The sequence below is a fragment of the Camelus bactrianus genome, chromosome 34 (genome assembly GCF_048773025.1).
Source record: "Camelus bactrianus isolate YW-2024 breed Bactrian camel chromosome 34, ASM4877302v1, whole genome shotgun sequence".
Classification (NCBI taxonomy): Eukaryota; Metazoa; Chordata; class Mammalia; order Artiodactyla; family Camelidae; genus Camelus; species Camelus bactrianus.
Window position 1 is genome coordinate 4,257,343 of NC_133572.1, and position 22,979 is coordinate 4,280,321.

At 54.8% G+C, this 22,979-nt stretch overlaps 1 protein-coding gene across 3 annotated transcripts in view; it reads right to left on the minus strand.

Moving 5' to 3' along the window:
• Window positions 1-22,979, minus strand: part of ANO2 (anoctamin 2) — a 253,462-nt gene that overhangs the window by 151,564 nt on the left and 78,919 nt on the right. For all 3 annotated transcript variants that reach the window (XM_074357441.1, XM_074357442.1, XM_074357443.1), the window contains exons 8-10: window positions 18,299-18,354; window positions 17,131-17,172; window positions 10,568-10,632 (exon numbers count right to left, since the gene is read on the minus strand). In XM_074357441.1, the coding sequence (XP_074213542.1) occupies window positions 10,568-10,632; window positions 17,131-17,172; window positions 18,299-18,354 (163 nt within the window). The remainder of the gene's footprint in view (window positions 1-10,567; window positions 10,633-17,130; window positions 17,173-18,298; window positions 18,355-22,979) is intronic.

Below are 22,979 nucleotides of genomic sequence, written 5' to 3' on the forward strand. Positions count from 1 at the left end.
AACACAGCATAATAAATATGCTAAGTTAAACGGAGCTGAATTACATGTTCTCTTAACTCTCCTTCCCAAAACACTGCGTCTTCTTCCCAACTGGATGGTGAGAAGTCTCAGTTTGAGGGCTCTCCTTCTATTTCTTTCACGTTATCCCCCAAAAGACACTTCTGGCTGGTTGCTAGATCATCAGGGGGCTTTAATCTCACCACCAGAGTTAAATCTTCAGAGAAGGGCCAGTATAGCCACAGAGGGGTGTGATCCCCCAGGATTTGACAGAAAGGAGAAATAAACCGGGGGTAGGCATGGAGAATGAGCAGCCTGCCTGCCTGCCTGTCTGCCCACGGGCTCAGGATTGGGCAGAATGTCAGCCTTGGGAAGTACAGTCATTTTGTTAGAACTGACAGCAGCTGGGAACCAAGCCATTGCCCTTACCCTCCTCGGGACTAAAATTCCCAAATAAAAAGTTCAAAATCCCAGTCCTCCAACCTCCTCTCTGAATTTCCTGACTGTGTTCAGTTAACATGGAATGTATAAAAGACACCAACAGGGCCGAGGCAGCAACCCTGAGTCCTGAGCCCTCAAGGAGGGTTTCCTGAGGCCCCTGCACAGGCTGGGTGATGCAGGCTGAGTGCCACCACCTCTCCACGTCTGAGTCAACCACTCTGCCAGGGCAGACAGCCACCCTTGGCAGTTTCCCAACTACACCTCTGAATACCTTTGAATTCCTTGCAATTGTCCCAAAAAGGTCCTAGAAGACAGCAGCCTCCCAGGTAGGTATCTCCAAGATTTTTGTTTTGTTTTGTTTTGTTTTGTTTTCTTGCTTATGTCTGTGACTTCCAGACCCACACAAAGCTGTGGCTTTCCGTTTCTAAAACAGAGGCCTGTGCCTGTGCAAAGAGGCTGGGTGTGCCCGTCTAATTGAATTTAGCTATCTCGCGGTCCTTGTTGTAACGTGTGTTACGCTGTTGTTATTCAGTGAGTTAAGACATTTTCTGTTTCCGTTGGTTACAGACCCACGCGGCGTGGGTGGAGGACATCACTCGAGGGGATATCATTAGCAAGGACGGGGAGCTCGGGGCTTCCAAAGACACATGGTGAAACAGGGGCTCACAGGATCAAACCGTGGGGCCGTGTCCATGATAACTCATCTGCAGGCTGGTCCCTTCCTTCCTCGCAGGGCGAGATCAGTTCCTCTGATCTACCTGAGGTCCTTGCCTCCTACAGACAGCACCGCACCTGCCATCACAGCCTAGAGGGTTTGTAGAGGAGACGTCAAGATTCCCCTCTCTCTGTCAGGGAGAGGAAGTGCACCGGGTCCAAGTGCTGAACGGCCTGCCCACAGTTCCCAACGGGGGGTAAGTGGAAAACCAGCCCCCGACGCGGCCAATCTCGCCTCGCAGCCAGGAACGCACAAGTCCTGGATCCTCGCAAGCTCTGCTTTGCCAGCTGCCTGAGTCCCAGAGAAACCACTCTGCACCTCCTCCTGCCCCCGTGGTCACCATCCCTTTCTCTGGGCTTTCGTCCCCGCGCTGTCTCAAATATCTCCTCCAACCACTTCCATTAGCCACAGGGCTTTCTTCTCCTCCGTCTTCAGCCTCAGCCCACTCTTAAGACTCCCCTTCTGTCAGTATCTCCTGACCAAGAATGCTTCAACCTGAATCTTGCACATCTCCTAAACATATTTCTTCTTTATTTCAAATCTCTGCTTTCTGCTCAGAATTCACCTGTCCCCAAAGTCTCTTTTTTTCTCTCCTCAACCAGGCTAAAGCTAGTTACAAACCCCTTCCAAATCTCTTGCCCATCCTCTGTCCACCACCTTGTCCCTACCCCTTCTCTGCACAGATCTGTGCAGGGGCTCCCTGTTGGGTACCATTCTATCTCTATGGCCTCCATCAGCTCATCTGTGAGCATCCTGGCTCCCATTGCTACACTTCAAGCATCCTGCTTTCCCCCTCTTTTAGCTTTGACAACACACCCAGGACAAAGCTCTGCATCCGGTTGATCTTAGATGTAAGGATCGATTCTTGTGTCAGCAGACTCTGGGCTCTATTTTAAGAAAACCCTTTGACAGCCTGGATTTCTTGTGACCTCCCAAAACAAGCAAGAAGAACAAAATGCAGCCCCTCCCGGCGATGGCACCTGCTGTGTCACACACACATCTCAGAGGCCCCCTGAGCACTGGAAACACCATTTCACTCTCACTGGGAAACAGAAAGAAGACATCTCCATGACCACGGCAGACCCTCCACAAAACCCCACACCTACCAGGGGGCAGGCTCCTGGACAGGCTGTGGGCAAGGCTTACCTGGTGCCTGCAAGGGGTCAGCTTGCTAAACCTGCAGCTGAGATGGAGCCGCAAACTGGAGTCGGGAAGGAAGCTACTCAGCTCACAAAAGCAAGAAGCGAGAGCTGACAATCTGATGACATGGAAGAAGCCAGGGGGAAAAAAAAGACTATGAAAAGTGAAAATGAGAAGCCAAAAACATGGTATTTGAGAGTCACTTAACAAACCGCTCTCTCCAGGTTAACAAGCCCTGCGAGTGACACCTCTCCTGCCCAGGGATGTTCTGAGGATGACCCCTCACAAAGCAGGGGCTGCCCTGGTCGGTGAGCCCTGCTCCCCCACGGACCACACCAGCTGACCCCGGAGGGCGCTAATTGGAAAGATTAACACCAGATAGCTGGAACCCAGCTGGCCTGATGTCTGGCTGGACAGAGCTGAGTCACCTTCAGCCACGTGGTACGAGGGAAAACACATCGTCTCTGGAGTCGGACAGGCCTGGGTTTGATTCCCTGATGGGCTGCCTTGTGGCTTCGGGAAGCTCCTTTCTCACTGAGGTCAGTGTCCCCATTCGTAACATGGAGGAAAGAGCATCTGGCAGGGTCACTGGGAGGCACGGAGCACGCATGCAAAGCGCACAATTACAGTGCATTGACTTACAAGAAAAACACGGTCTTAGGATCATACAATACTTGTCAAGACTCTTGAGCTAAAGAATTACATAAAGTTCTGCTAGTTTAGGGGGTAGTATAATTTCCCCCCAGGGAGCAGATAAATAATAACTTTACTTAACCAAACCTATGCCCATTGCCACGCTGTCTGTACAACTTCATCGTAATCCTGGAAACAGTGCTGTGGGGCCGGTAGTAACAGGTGTTATGCCCCCCATTTCGTAGCTGAGGGAACGGAGGCTCAGCAGAGAATGGCCTGTCCAAACACAACATCACCTGGAATCAAAGAGGGAGACAAAACTGGGTTCTTCTCATTCTCAACCCACTGCTCCCAGTCTAGAAGGATGTCCCTCAGCAGGTGCCTCCTGATTTGACAAACATGTGAGCAGTCACTCGATTCATCTTGTAACTTAGTAAGTGTCGTCCTCGCTCCCTCCCCACTTACTGCCTGGAGAAGGGAGCTCCTGCTCAAGTCTGCTTTCACATGGGTGCTGTTCCTCTTCCATCACAGTACTCTTCCTTCCCTGAACTAGCTCGAGCCTGGCTGGTTTCTCTTTAGGTGTGATCCCCTGTTGGACCCTCGAGGTTTTGCTGTGATTTGGTAAATCCCTAAGTGACGTGAACCTAAAATGTTTTCTGAGAATGTCTGGGGTCTGTGGGTGCAAAAACACATCAATGGATGTCCCAGAAAGAGGGGTAGTTCCCCCTTAACAATCTTTGCCGGAGGCAGAGCTGATAGCCCTGAGCCCCCCGTCACAGGTGACTGGTTTGGGGGTCACCTTTCCCCCAGGATCTTTTCTATAGGCTGTATTTCAACAGCCTCAGTTACTTTTTGAAATTTTTCTCCATCAGTCTGTCCCTTCATTTCCCAGAAAAGCCGAGTAGTCATCCACGCGCTTGGAGACCTGACTTTGAGCGTGAGCTCCTGGAGGATGGGGGTCGTGCTCAGTCTGCCTCCACCCTCCGGGCGCCAGTGACTGACATCTGGTCAGCGCAGACGTGTGTCAGCGTAACGCCACCAGGCGAGGTGCGCAGGAGGACCCTGCTCGGAGATTCCCAGGCCTGCGGGTCCCGAAGAGGACGATCACAATCATGAGGCCCCTTGAAGGCCTCAAGTCACAGCAGGACACGCAGCAAGGGCAGGCGTGTTTTGTGTGCAGGGAAGAACTGCCAGGGACACAGCTGCGCCTTTCCACTATTTAGAGGACTGGCCTCCCCAACGGGACCTCTCGTTCCCTGGAGCTCCTGGGAGCAGAGCTGGACTCAGACGGAGAGAAATCAACAGTGATTCTTGCTCGAGCTCCGTGACCATTTCTAGTGGCTAGAGACGGCCAGCCGACAGAGAAGCTGCCCCCGAGGGCAGGCGTCCCCACGACAAGAAACACCACTCAGAGGCTGCGTGTTGGCTAGCTAATGTGCTGGGAGAGGAGGTGGTCAGTCCTCCAGTCCACGGCCAGGCATTGCAGTCAGGCAACCTCTCAGCACCTCCCACCCGTGCGACACCGTGGTGTGGTCCCAGGGGTTCTGGGTAACAGAATGTACTGCACACGAGGGCCAAGGGGACAGGAAGTCTGTCGCCTGTCCTCTATTTTCAGACTAATATCAGCTTCTCTCTTCCTTGGGAAACAGGATGTGACATAGGGGAGTCACGGAGGCACTGAGCTGGTGGCCGGGCAGCTCGTCCCCTCCCAGCTCTGGCCGTGCAACACTGGGTGGCCCTGGGGAATGGGCACAGCCTCCCGGTGCCTCAGGGTCCAGCAAGTCCCACACAGCTGACACCGCAGGAAGGAAGATGCAAAGTTCGACCTAAAACAGGAGCCACCATCCATGGAAGACAGGGAAGCCACCCTCAGAGGACCGAGACGCCCTTCGGGTGCAGGCTGGGACAGGTGCACCACATTCAACTCCATGTCCGCCAGCAGCCCCAGGCCGCCTGGCGTCCCTCCAGAGGGTGCAGAGCTGGAGAAGCATGGTCCTTGGTGTGCGGAGGGAGTGAGGGGGAGGGGGTGGGCCCTTTTCCCAGCTATATTTTATAAACAGGCTGACTTATATCCCAGTCTGCAAAATGGGCCAGAACATAACAGCACAGAACATTATCATCCCTGGTTCTGCCTGACATCAGCCAGCCACTGCCAACTTCTCTCTCTCTACTGTGTTCCTACACCCTCAGAAGTAAAAGAAAAATATTCTTCAGGCCCATGAGATAGTCTTTCTTTCCAGTCTGCAGAATGTTTCCCAGCCACAATGCAATTTGGTGCAGCCACTTTGGAAAACAGAGTGGAGATTCCTTAAAAAACTGAAAATAGAGTTACCATATGATCCAGCAATCCCATCTCTGGGCATATATGCAGAGAAAACTCTAATTCGAAAAGATACATGCACCCCAATGTTCACAGCAGCACTACTCATAATAGCCAAGACATGGAAGCAACCTAAGTGTCCATCGACAGATGACTGGATAAAGAAGATGTGGTCTTTATATACAACAGATACTACTCAGCCATAAAAAAAAAAAATGAAATAACGCCACTGGCAGCAACATGAATGGACCTAGAGATTATCATACTAAGTGAGGTAAGTCAGACAGAGAAAGACAAATATCCTATGTTATCATTTATATGTGGGATCTAAAAAAAGATACAAATGAACTTATTTACAAAATAAAAACAAACTCACACATATAGAAAACAAACTTATGGTTGCCAAAGGGGAAAGGGGAGGAGGGATAAATTAGAAGTTTGGGATTAGCAGATACAAACTACTGTACATAAAGTAGATAAACAACAAGGTCCTATTGTACAGCGCAGGGAACTATATTCAATACCTTGTAATAAACCATAATGGAAAAAGAATCTGAAAAAGAACATATGCATGTATATCTGAATCACTTTGCTATATACCAGAAACTAACACAACATTGTAAATCAACTCTACTTCAATAAAAAATAAAAATAAAAATAAAATGTTTCCCAGCTAAATCCAAAACTTCAAAGACTGAAACCTGTGCAGAAACCAGAAGCTGGCATCACATGCCATCATCCCTCCTTGGCTTCCTGTCTTGAATCCAGCCTCACCTCCTTCCAACCCTGGGTTCTCTGCTAACTTACAGGGCAGAGCCAAGGACATGAGCCAGGTTGGCACAGAACCTGTGCAGGCGAGGTCTGCAAGCCGAGTCTTTGATCTGACCACTCCCAAACCACAGTCAGGAAGGAGCTCGCTTTGGGCCGCCGTGGTTTTGGCCATCAATACCAGGCTCAGCAACAAATCCCTATACAGGGCAGCTCAGGCTGGCGATGAAGACACATTCAGGACCTTTAACCTCAGCCTTTCAGAAAGCAACATTCCTAGTTCAAGTGCCACCTCTTCCAGGAAGTCTTCCCGTATTCTATTAGTAGCAACTACTCTTCACCTGCTGTCCCGTATTATCACATTTGTACTTATATTCCTGAATAGCCCTCACTTCACCCTGCCTTGCACATGTCTGTCTCCCTAGTAACTGCCAGATCCCAAAGGACACACACTCCACCCTGTTCCTCACTGTACCTCCCCTTGTTGCCGGGCACAGAGATGTGCTCAGGGTAAGAATCAGCCCAACTGCCTTTATAAATCCCAGGGGAGGATCAAGAAGGAGGCGGCGGGGCTCAGGAAATAATTAACCACGTGTTGATCAACATTTTTTCCTCTCCCTTCCCTCCCCCGAACCAGCTGTGGCCGGTCCTTCCTGAGCCCGGCCTGCTGAGAAGCCCCCTAAGAAGGAATGTGGCTCCCTCTGCCTCCCTCCTGCAGCGATTTGAATGGGTCACATTTCAGGCAGGTAGAAGTCGGGCTCAGAGGCCGAGAGGGACGGATCGAATCACGCAACCTTCTAGCGGTCGGCCGTCCTGGAGAACTCGGGGAAGGACCAGGACCCCTGCCTTGCAGGAGGAGGAGGGAAAGCCAGTTCCGGGGGTGCCAGGGTTCTGGGTGGGCTCTCCACGTGAGGGCTGGAGAGGGCCGGGCGTCTAAGATGGCAGAGATGTGTAGCGAGGTGGGGGCACAGTGCCACTCCTGCTGTCCACAGGTGATGCCCGAAGGCTCTTGAGATGGTATGACCCATACATACCACTCTCAGGGCACTGAAGAAGCGAGACATTTCTAAGAGGGCAGCAGAGCTGCCACGGGGATGGGTTTCACTTCCAGGGCCTGATTTTTAGGAAGCCTCCCTTGTGAAGTGCCATCCCTGAGGGAGGTGGGAATGAGGAGGGGCCGTTTCCCCCTCCCCAGGCTGTAATCCCGATGGGGCGGGGAGGATGCCGCCGGTGCGCAGTGCCCTTGGTGCATCCCCCGAAGTCCACAGTGACACGTCCCCGGAGCCTGGTGGGCTTCTGGGCACCTCGCGGCCACATGCTGCCTTAGTTAGACAGCAACAGATGCTTCCAAATAAAATCCTGTGTATCAGCTTCAGCAAAGTTGTCAGTAGCTAAATCTAACTCAGATGCTTAAAGCCTGTTGTTTCGTCTCATCCATATCAAAACCTCCCAGCTAAGAAAATTGGCCTGGGAGCAGATACTCATCTTCCTGAAGTCAGGGCATGACTAATATGGGGTCACACCTGTACACATCCAATGGCCCAGGCCCTCAGGTTCCCCAGAAAATAAAGCCCGCTTCCCTCCAGGGATGCTGGAGTGTTAACCCAGAGCAGTGCAGGCAGAAATCCACCCCTCTGCCGGCAGGGATGCTCACATGGCCCAGAAGGGGACATTAGAGCCGCTTCCCTCCAGCTAGAACAGCACTTCCCCCACCGTCTCACTCACAAACCTTGTCTCTGCCAGGGCACGAGTGCTGCTGGCTAGAAGTTCCCAGAAGAAGCTACTGTGAGTGGGGCCCCCGCTGGATACCTTCCTGAGGAACGTCCCAGGCAACTCTCACAGGCACGTGCGGGCACGCGCACACACACACACACACACACACACACACACACACTCACTCACTCACTCTGCTCAGGCCTGCAGGCCCCGAGGTTTCTAGAGCAAAGGCAGGATCCAGGGCGGAGAGCCCTGCTGGGCGGGAGAGACCCATCCGCAGTCTCACAGTGCAGCCTGCTGGGCACGGATGCCTGGATGCTCGGGCACCGGAAGCGGGGGGTCTAGAGGCACAGAGAGGGGCATCTTGCCTCCCCTCTGCCCACTTTCAACACCTGGGAAAGGAACCTCTAACCCCAAATCTCAAGTTGAGGCTTGAAGGGCCACGGAAGGGGAAGGAGAGCTGGTCCTGGAACTTTCAACATGTGAACAAATCTCCCACCGGCACTGAGCTCTGAGCCGCTCAGTGCTTTAGACCGTTCTGAACGACGGGCCCGGGGAGAGGGACGGAGCTCGGTGCTGACAAGGGAGCTGGGCGCCCAAGGAAACAGGCGGGAAATGCCTGTGCCCAGCCTTCGCAGGACTTGCTGTCCACATGCACAGGATGCCCTGCTTCCATGGGCCTTTCTGCACAGACCGTATGAGTGCACTTCCCACGTGGGCACAGGGAGGACGCAGTTCCTGGGGTGAGCTGTGATGGAAGGACATGGTCAGTGTGGGGCCAGCGACGGCGCAGGGCGGGCAGCTGTGGGCTTGGTCCCTACAGGTGGCGGCAGGAAAGGTGGAGAAGAAGTGGTGGGAGAGAGACATGGGGCTGAGGACACACCCATAGGAGTTGGTGTCAGACCGGGAGTGGGACATGGGAGAGAGCTGACAATGGAGAAGAGGAAGGAGGTGATCTGGACCCACTTCGGAAGGTAGCGTGAAATGAGTCTCGGGTGGAGCCTGTTGAGTGTGAGGGCGGGTAGCTGTTCCCCACCCCCGCCACCCCAATTTCCTCGCCTGAGCCCTGCAGGTGCCTGCTCTCAGCTTCCCTGTCCCTTCCCTCTCTCCCCACGCCTGCCACGTCCTCTCTCTCAGCAGAGCAAGCTCCTTATACCACTGGGTAGACCAACAGTCCCCTACACACACACATCACCCAGCGTCCCATTCCCTTCCTTTCCAGCCAGCACCTGAGAGATGCCTAGGGTTCCAGCCTCCCCCACGTCCTGGTCCAAGCGGCCCCTGTCTAGACAGAGCTGGGCCCAGCCCGTTCAGGAACCACCAGGCCCCAGAGCCGGGCTCTGCTCCAAAGGCAGTCCTTCCCCTGCAGGTGAGTTTGCTCTGGTGCCCAAAACTGAGTGCACGCTGGAGCCATCTTCCACTTAGCTGGCCGCTGGTCACCTGAAGTTCTCTGTCTGGTGGGGAGAATTTTTTTTCCCATCATATTTTTTGGAAAAAAACGAATGAGCACTTGGAGAAAACAGGCGACAGAGTGGGTGGCCACTGGAGACGCCGAGAGGAAGATCAAAGCCCGCCAGGCACGGAGGAAGCGGCCTCGGCATGGCCCAGAGAACCGTCTAGGTGGCCCGCGCCAGGGGAGGGGAGGTGCCGGGTGAGAGAGGGGAGCAGGCCCCGTGGACCTGCTCCCCGATCCCAGCGCCTCAGCTAACGGTCTTCAGCTGGAACAAACACCTGCTGTCAAGAGACGTCCAACCAAGCTCCCAGTTCCCTGGGAGGCCCGGCCCAGCAGCGTGGGAGGTGAACTGCGCAAACTGTGACTCCCAGCCTGCGCTCTTCTTCCAAGAAGGAGCTGGAATCCCTCCCTCTGGACTGCATCCTCCTGGCTGCTGCCCCTCTCGCGGTCCCAGCCCAGGGCGTGCGGCCAGGAACACACTCGGAGTCTGCCGGCTGATTTATTCGCCCGTTGGAAGAGCCACAAGTGACCGTGTGGCAGGGAGTCCACGATGCTGTCAGTCACGGGGCCGCGTGAGCAGCTGCTACTGAATTTCCTCACAGATCCCTCAGCTCGGCCTCCCAGGTGCGGACAGCCAGGAGGTCGAAGACCAGCGAGGGCATCTCACTTGCCCAAAGAAACCAGCCCCGAGGGGCCAGGCCTGGACAAGAACCCAGTGCGCTCCCACTGCACGGGGCTGCGTCCCGGCAGTCCCGCTGGGAAGGAGGCTGGTTCTAAGAGCCCGCTGAGTTTCCAGAGCCCTCAGCCCATTTTAGGCTCGTCAGACCTCCTGCATGCTAGTAAGTTCCTTCACCCACGTTCTGCAGAAGCTGGGGGCGTCCCAAGGGGCCAGGACGTCACTTCAGGGGCAGCGCTGAGGGAGGGGTTTCAGGATCCAGTCGTCTCCCTTCTGATTCTATGGCGAAGCCATTAAAAGCCCGCGTTTCCTCTCAGACCAGCCGGGTTACTCCTTGTGTGACTTGCCGGGCCCTCCCTCCTCTTGGTCAACACCGTGGCCACCTGGGCTTGACCCGGGGATCTGCTTGACTCAGATCCTTCCCCAGGCAAATTCGAGGGACAATGATAAAGGAGATAACCTTACTCACCCTTCCCCCGACAAGAGCAGACAGGGAGAGGCCACAGTGCTGAAGACCTCAAGATGGAAGCCACGACGCATCTGTCCCCATGACCTGCTGCCCCACAGCCGCCACCGCCCTCCAGTCCAAGAGCAGAGGCGTTCACAACCCAGAAGAGCCGAGCTCTCTGCTCGGCCAGCAGACTTCCAGGGGCCAAGAGGGTGGACAGATTTCTCCAGTCCTCCCCAGAGTCCCCTCCCACATCTTACCTGATGAGGTCAATAGGTTGAAACTTGTAAAACACCCCGTAGCGTGCCCATTCTTGATACAGCAGCTAAACGAGAAAAACAGGGAACCAGATTAGAAGTGATGGGGGCAACTATTCATCTTTTGTTTATCCATCTTAGCAAGTCAAAATTTGACACCCCCGCCCCAAAGCCATCCTAGCAAGTGAAAACTGAATCCCCAAAGCCCAGCTTTCAGGAAGATTCTCATGAGACATCCACAGGGAGACGTCCACAGGCAGGAGACCATGGATGCTGACTTCGCCCCCACCAAGAGTACAGGTGACCTTTATCCCTCGCTCTTCATTCCCTTGAGTTGCTGCGTCCAGCAACACGAGGCCTGGCCTTCACTTACTCACTCGTTTAACAAGTATTTACTGCACATCAGCCACGTGCCAGGCCCTGTCCGGACACCGGATAAAGCAGTAAACCAGAAAAAGTGGCTGGCTTCACAGAGCCTGCCCCGTGGTGTGCGGGGACAAATATAAATGCCATGGAGAAATATGAATCAAGGTGGGGGTAGACCATGGAGGCAGGGTGGGGTAGGGCGCTATTTCAGATAGGATGGCGAAGGCAGTCCCCTCTAAGGAGGTCACACCTGAGCTGAGACCTGAAGGAAGTTGGCAGGGGGGATGTTTCAGGCAGAACACTCCTTCTCTGCAAAGACCTTGAGGAAAGTGCACGTGATACGGCCTAGGAACAACGGGGAAGCCGTAGGCCTGGGGCAGAGCAGAGGAGGACGTGGGAGGTAATGTGAGAGAGGACTGGGTGGCTGGACCAGTCAGCGGCTTGTGGGCCATGCTAGAATGTCTGGACTCCGAAGGAAGCCATGGGCAGGTCAGGGGAGGAATGCTCTGGTTTAGATGGCAGATGGCCACTCTGGCTGCTGCACGGGGAGCAGGTTGAGGGCTGTCACAGGAGAAGGGGAGTTCCTGCAGTGGTCCAGGGGAGAGGTGAGGGCGGCTGGCCCCTCGGAGGTTATGGAGGAAGTAGTGAGAAGCGGTTGATTCTGCTTACATTTTAAAGGGAGAGCCTGTAAGATTTCCTGTTGGATAGGATGAGGAACGAGGGAACAAGAGAATTTGGCCTGCGCAATTGGGTAAATGGGGATTCTGTTTCCTGAATCGGGAAACAGGCTGGGGTGGGGGGAAACAACAGCTCCGTCTGGGATGTGTTCATTTGAGATGCAGCCACGTGGGGACACAGCGTGAGCAGCTGGATATAAAAGTCTGGAGTTCCAAGGAGAGTCCAGACTGGAGACGTAGACCTGGGAGTTATCAGAGAAGAGATGATTTGTAAAGTCATTACGTTACAGATGCAAAGTGAGAGCAGGTGGAGAAGAGGCCTGACATCTGGGCCCAGGGTGCCCCAAGGTTTCAAGGTCAAGGGCAAATGAGGCAGAGAAGCAGCGGTGATGTGGAGCAGAACTGGAGTGTGCAGCGTCCTGGGAGCCCCCAGGGACGGTGGGAGTCACAGGGAAGAAAGGGGGCAGCTGGGTCAGATACTGCTGATGGGCCAGGGCAGACGAGGATGGAGAAGTGACCTTGGATTCAGTGACTTGAAGGTCACGGATGGCCTCGACAAGAGTGGATTCAGTGGCAGGTGTGGGTAAAACCCGAGTGGAACACATTCTAGAAGCTAAGGGAGGAAATGATGCTCCCAGCACGTCAGACCATGCCAGCCTGTGAGGTTCCCACAGCAGCTCTAGAGGACTGGCCTGGAGACAACCCTGTGTACCAACCCCAGGAGCAAACCACACTCGACTTTCAAACACCTGGGCAGCGAGCATCACAGATCACCTCCAAGCAAATGGAGTGATCTGGTAATGAACCGTCACTGGACGTTGCCTGGATATCCATGCTGAGAAGATATTAGCGCGTGATGAAACTGACAAACCTACGGGGCGGCTGCTGTTCTGTGTCTGTGTTCTCCCCCATCACATCTTCTCACAGATCACACAGGGCTCACACGGCATTCTGGCAGGGGGAGCTACCCTAATCAGGTATTTTGAAGACCCAGGTGAATATCAGCCCCTACAAGAAGCCACCCTTTTCACCTTTAAAGAATCTTGAAGGACATGATAGCAAAACTGAAATAAGAACCAGCATTCCTACTTAATGGTTATAGACCTTTACTGTCACAGTACCTCCCGACAAACGCAAAAGAGAACCAGGAACTACGTGGACCCTGGTGAGCATGGTTACCACCATTTGCAAAGTAGGAAACCCAGACATGGGGGGCGGGAGGGGTTGCCCAGCGCACGAGGGGCAGAGGGAGAGCTGAATCCATGAGTTCCGACACTGTTAGCAGGCGACTCCTAGCCTAACCTTATTGCTAGTATTACAGCTCCTCCTCCCCGTTATCTCGGTGCTTCTACTGCCCTAGGTTTTTATTTCCTCTCCCCAGTGTAAACCCTGAACTCAGCAGCACCTGGTTGTCACCGTGACACCATCTGTGGCCCCCGGGGAGGCCAGCTTGCGTCAGGAGGTGCAGGCAAGGCCTCCCTGGCAGGCTGCAGGACATCACCACCCGCCTCTCAGGCCCCGACCTCCAGAGCAAATGCCTCTCCAAGTCACGGGTCCCCAGCCCTAACCTGAGCCTGAGAGCACCTTCCTTACACCGCCCTGGAGGGAAAAACGGAAAATGCTCCCAGAAGCCAGCATGGCCCAGGTGGCTCAGCCGGGCCTGCTGGACGAAATCTCCAGAGTCTTTTCTCAGTGTGGCGTCCTCTCAGCACGAGGCTGCACCCACAGTTCGCGGGTACAGGTGAGGCTGAGGCATGAGAGCTGCCTGAGCTGGACGTGGACGGGCGCAGTGGGTGCGGAGGAGGAACTTGTCAGTAAGAGCTGGGGCTTCGGGGCCCCAGATCTGGGAGGTGATGTGACAGTGACACCCGGACGCCGGTGTGGCTCTGCCCGGGCCAGCTCGCACAGCCCTGCAGGGGAGGCGGGGCGATGGGTGGAGGGTGGTGTCCCTGTCCCGACAAATGTTTAATCACACGCACACCAAGTGGGTCACACAAAGCCCCAGGTTCCAGGGCCCGGAGCAGACGGGCAGTCGGGGTGCAGGGAGGCAGGCCAGGAGTCTCTGCCCCACGGGGGTTAGTGTGGGGTGAGTCAAGGGCAAGGGGACAATCACAGGAACTTGTAACAGTCCCTTTAAACTTGCAGGGTCTAGAACCTTCTAATGCAGCTCTTAGCCAGTCCACTTCCTCAGAGTTATGCCGCGACCTCTTCATCAATGGCCAAGCCCGCAGGGAGGGCAGGGAGGGCCTGTGGCTCCTTCTCAACGCACAGAGCTTCACTGCGGAGACATGTGGGTCTGACCCCAGACCTTTATGGCAGGAAGCAACAAGCCACAGGGGCCACTCCCTCTGAGGGCTCAGAGCACACTGGTGGCCAGGCCAGCTCCTAGGGCCACATGCGACCGTGGGTCAGCTGGTTTAAGTATTTCATGAGACTATAAAGGAACTCCACTGTTGAGACCACTTGCAATGCCAGAGAAGGGCAAGATGTGTGAGGTTCATGGCCTTGCCTGAGGCCACAAGCTCCTTGGAGAGCAGCTGGACCTGCGACAGAGAGATGCCAGATGCAGACGACCTAGAGACACCGATGGGACAGGGTGGACCTGGATGGGAGAGGGTGGACTTCTACACCCAGTTCCTGCAATGACCTGTGTGAGCTCCTGGCAGGTCACTTCACCACCTAAGTCTTCTCGGTTAGCGGAACGGGAGTGGCGCAGGATGGGAAAGCTAGTCCTGCAGCGAAACCAAGAAGAGCAGCACCTTTCCCGTCAGACAGACAAGACCGGCACGCTTCACACCCCTTCTAGTGGGTCACTGTTTAACCACCCGCTGGAGAAGACAGTCATCGGCCAAAGCTGGAAAACCCAGGACCAAGGGTTTAAAAATTGCTAAAGGAACTCATATTCCCGGTTGTGCCTTGGGTTCCCCCTGGAAGTGCGCGGGGAAGCCACGGGGCGCTGGCGGGACTCGGGCAGCCCTCAGACGGTGGTGATGGTCACTTCCCCGGGATGCCGGGGAAAGCAGGCGAGTCTGGCAAATGCAGAATCGGGTGGCTGAGCAGGAGGGGCGGGTCCACACCCACATCCACGATGCCCTGCTCTCTGGAAAGGCAGGAAACCCCTGTTCTCCAGAGGGAGGGAGCCTCTTGTTAATCACACTCCAGGAAGGGGCTGAGTCATGGAGCTGGACTGCAGGAGGCAAGCTGGAGGGAAGGAGGGAGCTCCTCTCTGCCTGCGAGGAGCCCGGGAACAGCCACAGATTGCAGGGAAGAGAGAACTGAACCCCAGGGACCAGCAGGAGGGCGGGTCAGCCCCAAAGGCTCCCAGAGTGGGGACCCCGCAGCAGTTCCCAACCCTTCTCCATCACCTCCAGCAACATACCCAAGGGCTCTCCCTCGCCTCCAGCCAAAACCCTTCCTGCAGCCCCGCGAGGAACACTCGATCTTATAATGCAACAAAAGCTAATAAATGTGCTGCCCACATTCAGAGGTTTGGTCTCTTTCTTCAGGATACCTTTTAGCCGCTCCCCCATAGACCACTGAAGCCACAGGAAGGACCTCAGCCCTGCAGTGAGCTTTCCTCTTGCCAAACACAGAGACTGTGTCCACCTGGCTGGGATCTGGACGCTGGGATCTCAGTCCTGACTGGACACTTGTGGACGTCGGAACCAGTCTCCTTGCCTTGCTGAGTATCCATTTCCCAACCCAAATGGACAGGGAAAAAGCTTTCGCTCTCACTCTTCGCTTCCCTTACCTCCCATCAGAGCCAACTTTATTTCCCTAACCGTGATTCTGGCAGAGGAAACAAGGTCGCCACTAACGACTGGCAAAGCCAAGGAAAAGCCACAAGAATCTTTAGAAGCCAAAAGCTCCTTGTCTTCTAAAGACACTTGTGCACCCTCACCGAGCATCCTTTTGACATTAGCCTTGGGAACTGCCACCAAGATGCAGCTCTGTCCTGGCTGGTCTCTCCCTGCCTCCCAGATTCCACCCATTCCAACAGCTGGGGTGCGCACCGGGAGTGATTCTGCTGGCGTAAGCAAACCAACCCCTGGAGAAAACCTTCTTGTTAAAAGGTTTTGTTGTTAATAACAATATAATGTCATTCCAAAGACAAACGCACACATATTTGGGGTCGTCTACTACAATTTGCTTCTCTCTGCCTCTGTGCGGATCACAGGAGGCTGCCTGATGTCTCCCATGAGTTCTGTGTGTTCCTGGTCTCTGGAATATTCTTGCAAAGTGCTCTCTACCTTGACAGGTTGGGGGTGGGGGGGGGGGTCACCACCCACCCAGCAGGAGGTCCCTCAGGTGGGCGGTGGGTGGTGACTACTCTTTAAAGGGGAGGAATGTGAAACGGTGGACAGAAAAATGACTGGGGTGAGCCAGGTGAGATGTGGGGAGAAAGGCTTCCTCCTTCCCCTTTAAGTCTGATCCGGGACTTTTCAGGAAATTAAACACCGAGACTATTAGGATTGGATAGAAAACAGGTGAGGCTCAAACATAGCCCAGCTCCAGCAGATCCCCGGGCAGGCAGAGAGGGGACATGTGCAAGCAATCACGGCAGTATTTCTGGAAAAGACCTTTTTATGTTTTTAATACTTAACACTTCATAACAGGGCCTAATAGGCAGGATGAAAAGAAGGCTGCTCCAAAGGCAACTTGGGGGATGAACGATTCTCCAGAAGCAGAGTCGGGGCAAGGGGCGGGAAGCGCACATCCCACCCTCCCTCGCCCCCGCCCTCCTCTGCTCCCCAGAGTCGCTGAAGGCTGGGAAACCTGGGTGGAAGGATGGCATGAGAGGGTGACGGCCAGACGGGCAGCCCCCGCTCAGGAGGCTGGGTGACGCTTAGAGCACCATGCCGGGGCAGGGAGGGCGGCACCCCAGTCCCAGAGTACCAGCAGGCAGAAGACACAGGACCTAGGTGGAGCACTGGGGACAGAGCTGTCCAGGCAGGAGCTGTCACTGGCATAGGAGGGACCCTCCAAGAGGTCTCTTTTCCCTCCCCTAAATGTAACCTTCATTCTTAGCTGCCCAGAGCAGACAGCAGATTTCTCATCTGAGGTTTGGGAGGGGCTGCGCTCCACCTGTCTGCCTAGAGGAGAGGAAGATGTGAGGGTCAGAGAGGTTCTAGCCCTTCTCTGTTTATCGAGGCAGCACTATCGTGGGCAAGGTACCCCACTGGGCTGTGCCTCAGTTTCCCCAAACCCCTATAAATCAAGGGATCTGGACGCTCAGTGTCTCTTAGTCAAAGCTCTCGCCACCAGGGGCGGGGACACCGCTTTGGCAAGGGACTGCTGGGTGTATTTCAGGACGGCTGGCATCCCTGGCCCGCCAGGCAGCGTCCCCATACACAGTCACGTCAGTGACCTCGCGTTTCCAAAGGCCCGGGGACAGGGGCTGTGGGAAAACTGCCGGAAATAGGTGAGCGGTCAACAGAACACTCGGGACACTTGTCCCCAGTCCCACACCCACGCATGGCCCTCTGTGCCCACAGCCCCCAGCATGGCGGCAGGCCGGCTTACCTTTCTGTCATTCATGTCGTCCCCTGGACTGTCATATTCACCCTGCAGGAGGGAGAGGGATTATCAGAGACAGAGAAAGGGGTTTCTTTTTAACTTTCTAGCATCATCCCTTTCTTTCATTCCCATTTAAGAAAGGTCAAGAACACGCAGGGTTAGGAGACACTGGTCTGCTCCCTTGGTCGCCAACACCTGCTGTGTGGCCTGGGGACAGCTTCTCCCGCGGCAGCCCCCGCCAGGGGTCAGGGGTCTCCCTGCACCTCCTTGCAGCACAGGCAGCAGCAGAGCCTGCCCGGGGACGGGCTAGCACGTCAGGGAGACTCCCTGCTCCCTGCCCGCACCTGGCAGACCCTCACCTCGCGGGGGGCCCACAGCAGGGATGTCGGCGAGAAGAGGAGGTCACTGGGAAATCCCTTCAGACACTGGGGCCCCCATCCCAGTGGTCTCATCTGGCACCGCTGTGTGGCAGATGCTAAAGTGACCAGCGGGGTGAACAGGGTGGCCCGGGGGCACTGAGTTCACGTGCCAGCGAAGTTCCTCACGAATCATCTTGAAGAATACCACTGCATCTTCTTATGGGACGTTTATAATGTTATTCGGCCAAGGAAAGCTCTGATTATAGTTTCTCTGTTTTCCTTACTTAATCCCACAACAGCAGAAGGAATTTTGAGAGATTTGCTTCAAAAATGTTAGGTTAAATGAAAAAGATCTGACACTTAATATGTACTTGCATAGAAGGCTGAGGAATTTTATGTCCCCACAAAACTACCACATATCAAACATCACTCTCGGTCATTTAAGGGCCTGACCGTCCAGGCTGCATATTATCCAGGTCTGGGACTTTCCTTCCCCAACATCCACCCACCTTCCCCATCTCTTAACCCCCCACACGCCATTTCTATCTCTCATACTTTCCCCAAGATAAAGGCAGGGAGTGCAGGGAAAGCCCAAACGAAAACCAGCTCGTTCAACCATCGGGGAAATAACCAAGAGACACCGGCAAAAACCAGCGCGGGGATGCCTGTCAGTCACAAGTGGCCCAGAACCAGCCCGGGAGCTTCGGTGTCACAGCTCGCTCCTGCCTCCCGGCCCATCTGTTCCCCACCGTGTCACCCGTGGTGCTCAGCCATCTGAAGACCGCAGGGACTGCACCGATGCGGGCGATACTCACGTCGTGCAGGGGGTAGGCAGCCTCGTAGACGTTATTTGCTATCAGAGAGTTAATACCTACAGAGAAGGAAGTTAGAAATGTAACTGCAGGGCAAGGGCTTCTTGACTTGACCTTGGTGTTCCTGTGAATATTGAACCCCTCCCACCCCACCTCTCGGCTGAGAGCCCCTGCCCTCTCCTCCAGACCGTCCCAGTCAAGAAGTTTTTGTTGGGTTTTACTTCTTAGTGTAAGAACAATGATACTTTTTCACTTCCCGAGTGCAAAGTTATGTTTGAATATCCAGCACGCTCGCTCAGATGACACATTCCTCCTACCCTCACACTCAGATCGTCTCAGTCCCGGGACCCTCACCGCCCCCCACCCCCCACAGCCACAGCCATCCGTGGAGAGCATCTGTGTTTAGTGACAGCGTAGGAATGACCATATGGATTACTTATAATTAATAAAAGTATATGCCAGACCATCCCACCACACTTCATCTGAGCTCAGCTCTACCCCTCCCTGCTCCCTCACAGGGCGGGCTCATTTCTGTCTGCGACTCATCTGCCTGGACCATTAGATCCCGGAGCAGCCAGGAGTTTTCAAGGTGTGGTCTGGGGAGCCCCGTGTCCCCATGACCTTTTCAGGGGGTGCGTAAGGTCAAAACTCTTTTCACAGTAATAATGAGACGTTATTGGCTTTTTCACTCCTACTGTCCCACAAGTACACAGTGGAATTTGGTGACAGGTGACATCACCCTCCTGACAGCTAATGGGACATGGGCTTGTGTATCCTTGTGCTTTAAACTGTTCTCCGTTTTAACTTCTAATACAATAAATATTGACCAACACATCCCACCTAGGCAGAAGCCCTGTGGGCGCTCTCGGTAATTTTGAACAGTGTAATGAGGTCCTGAGACCACAACGTGTAAAACCACATGATGAGGGATTCATTTTTTTTATCCCAGCACTACTCCGCATCGCTGGCACACAGCAGCCCCTGCTAAGTCGGTGTTATCTGCACAAACAGCTCTGCCCCTGAAACTCCAATACGCTCACCCCCGAGGACCTTCTGCACAGCACGGGGCGCTGGCATTCATTTGTCTCACTCATGGTTCTGCTCAGAGACTGTAACGTGCTCTCTATGTTGTATCTGACTCAGGGTGCCCCGCCCCGGGCCGCCGGCTCCCAGATGGGAGGGACGCCGTCTCACCAGCTCACAGCACCGAGGACCCTGCCCCGCGAGGATGCACGTTTACTCGGGGCAGGGAGGGGGTCCCCGGCACACACTGCTCTCCCTGGTCTCCAGCACACTCTCTGCCCTGAACCACTCTCTCCAGAGACGGCAGAGAGTAGTGAGACGAGGAGAAAACGGCTTTTGGAGGGAAACACGGGTGACGTCCAAATGCTAGGTCATCTGGACGGAGGACAAGGCTGGATGACAAATCTAGACAACAGTTACTCACGAAAATTCGTAGATTTCTACGCGCCGCACCCAGTCAGTGCCCCCGCCACGTGCTCGGAGGCCTCAGAGGCTCTCACACAATCCTCGCCCCGCCATCAGCCTCCTCTTCCTCAAACCTCGCCCCTGTTCGCCTCAGATCCGGGACACTGATGCCAGAGCACCCGGCCGGGGCCCGCGTGGGAGCTGAGGACCTCGGGAGGCTGCGAGGCACCGGGCAGAAGGGGCGACTCTGCCAGTGCTGTGGCGTCACCGAAGCGCCAGGCCTCTCCTGCCTGTAAGCTTCCTCCTTGGCCTGTACATGCACCTAAAACATCGGAAATGGCGTGGGGGGCGGGGGGGGGTGAAGGGCGCGCGGGTCGGGGAGGGGAGGGTGCCCCAGCGGCTGACGGAGCTGCAGATTTATCTTCCTCATAAGACTACAATTTCACCCTGAGCATCATTAATCAGTTCAAGAGCCATAACCACAGCCATGTGAAGCCACCCTACAATGATCAAGGGAAGGAGTCCCACGTCGGGAGGGGCCGGGGCGCGGTTCAAAGCTACAGGAGGGCTGTCGACAGGGACAGAGGCTGAAGCACCCTAGGTGGGTAGGGCTCCAGCTAGACCGCACCCCACACACTACCCCGCACCCACCCCGGGGTCGTCACATGGCAGTACATACCCTGAAGACAGTCCCAAAACTGCATGAGAAAGTTCGGCAGGTGCTAAACTCTCCTGCTAAATTCTCTGCTTTGCTTCGCACAGTAGCCCAGTGTCTGAGCGATGAGGCTGACCACCTGAACCCCTGGGTCCTGCTGCCGGAGCTTCCAGAAGATCTGGAATCACGGCAGGTCTAAAGCTACGCGCCCTACCTACCACCTGAAAGCACGCTCCTTGGCACCGAGTGCTCACTTCACTTCCAGAACCTTGTCAGCTCCTCGTTTGGGGTCCTCCAAAGGCCTGCAAGGTCCCCGAGGCCAGGGAGCACACCCCGCCCCCCACCGAGTCTCCCACAGCACCCACTTCACTGCCGCGGTCACGGAAGGGGTAGCGGTCCCTACCGGGGGGATAACATTTCCTACAGAGAAAGTTGTCTCAGTCTCTCTCCCCACTTCTCACAGGCAGCCCCCTTCCTGCTACTCCAGTTTCCTTTGGCAAAACCTCTGCTGATGAAGAAACTTTAAATTCTAGTCGATGAGCCCGCTTCCTAAGAGGGAGGCCCACACACATGGTTCTTTGCATTGGAGCCAATGCAATTCAGGTCGTCAAACCTGAACTGTCCTAACGCAGGGACCCAGAGCCGCAAGACGCTGTAACTGATCGTGTCTCTGTCCCCAGGGTTGCACGCCTCCCCTTTTCCGGCCGGCATCCTCTGGGCAACCCTGTCAGTGGCTGCTGGGCGGAGGGAGGGGTGGCTCATCAAAGGAGGAGGGCTGGCGAGGGGGAGAGGCAAGCGGAAAAGTAATGATTTGTCCAGAACTTCACCCAAGAATGGGAACTGCTTCGTCCTCTCACTCACAGACTTCAGACACCAAGATTTTACCCTCAAACAAGCATGGAAATCAGTCTGAAAGAAGAAGAAAGTAGTCAAACTTAAAAAAAACATCCCCTGCTTTGAAAACAGAAATTCTGAATTTTTTCCTTCCTTTTCAGCAGAAAGGGCTAATTGGTTCCATCACGCACCATCCAGCTGGCCGTGACGGCGAAGCTTTCTTCTTCAGGGTGACATCTACCGTCCTTCCTCTCTGCTCTAGACCCAGGGAGAGAAAGACCCCCACCTTTGGTCTTCTTGCTGCCGGAAGGGGGGCCGGCAAGGAGAGAGCACTGAGCACCCTTTCCCCTCCCTCTCGCCCCAGAGAGAAGCAATGCCTCGGCTTAAACAAAGCATGGCTCACCGAGGACTCCCTACTGATCCCCAGAGTCCCCTTCAAGTCACCAGGTACTTCACGCCTGTTGATGAGAACGCTCATCCCCAAGGGGAAAGGCTCACGTTTGCCCTCTGCCCAGCCCCAGCAAGAGCTCCGCCCCCACCAGGGCAGCTCTGCAGCCCTGCATCCACGGGCCCAGGGCCGAGGCACAGCACAGGGCAGTACCCGAAAACACAGTCGTGACACAGCACCTGAGGCCTAGCATTTAGCTTGCAAGACACCCCTGGCTTCCTGGACACAAAGGCTTACCCGAAGCACAGTCTGCCTCCCAAAGAGAGTCTCATTAAATCGACCAGGCCCACTGGGTGAGGGGGACTGCAGCTCAACTCCCTCCAGGCCAAACACAAAGACAACGTTCATCCAGCAGGACAGGTACTTAGAGGGATGGTGCTGAACTCCCGGAAACCCATTTGGCTTTGATCCCCCCAGAACAGGGCCCAGTCCGCCCAGCATTCTGCTTTCATCCCTGTGTCCAGCCGGACATAAATCCAAACCAGACCCCCAGACGGTGCATTTAATAGAGACTATATTTACCCATCACCAAATCGTCTTGACATGTGCTTAATTACTCAAATGCCTTTAATCCCAAGCCTTTTCTTCTAACAAAATATAAACCAGTTGAGCTGGATGAATGATAAACCAGATGTTTACAACACACAACATGGTCTGGCTTCGGTCAAAATAATTAAGGCATCGCCTCCCGAGGAGGGAGGGGAGATGCCCAAAGCATACATTTGTTTAGATGCTCTGACACCAAAATGTTTATGAAAATGCAGCTCCAACAATCCGTAATTTTCTGTCTGTGAAAAGGCAACGACTTCCACGTGAAGGGACAGCAGGGGCGTTGGTGCTCCTCTGACGTGGTCAAGAGTGGGCTGCTCTCTGCGGGAGAATGCACGGGAAGGGCACCCCGGGATGCACTGAGCTTGCGCAGTTCTGACCCTGCCGGCTTACCTTATGTTATGCTAATTAGGAGGCATCGTGGGCTGGGCCAAGTTTGTGATCGCTCACCTGCCACCTGCAGACCCCAAACTCACAAATACACCCCGTCTCTGCACATGGTGTGTGCACGTGTCCACAACCCCTCATTTCCAGGGTAGACAAGAGTTTGTGCAAGGGGTCCTTATCATTCTGGCTACAGGAATACCTTACGTGTGCAGAGAGCTCTTGCCTGGATATCTCAGCTCTCAAACAGAGAACCCAGAAGAGAAGCCATCTCGGCCTCACCCAGCCCATCCCCTCGTGTCGGGTACCTTCCCACAGCAGAGCCCTCCAGATCCTCCTTCAAGGCCTCCCCACGCTCTCTTTACCCCAGGTCCTAATGAGCTGCT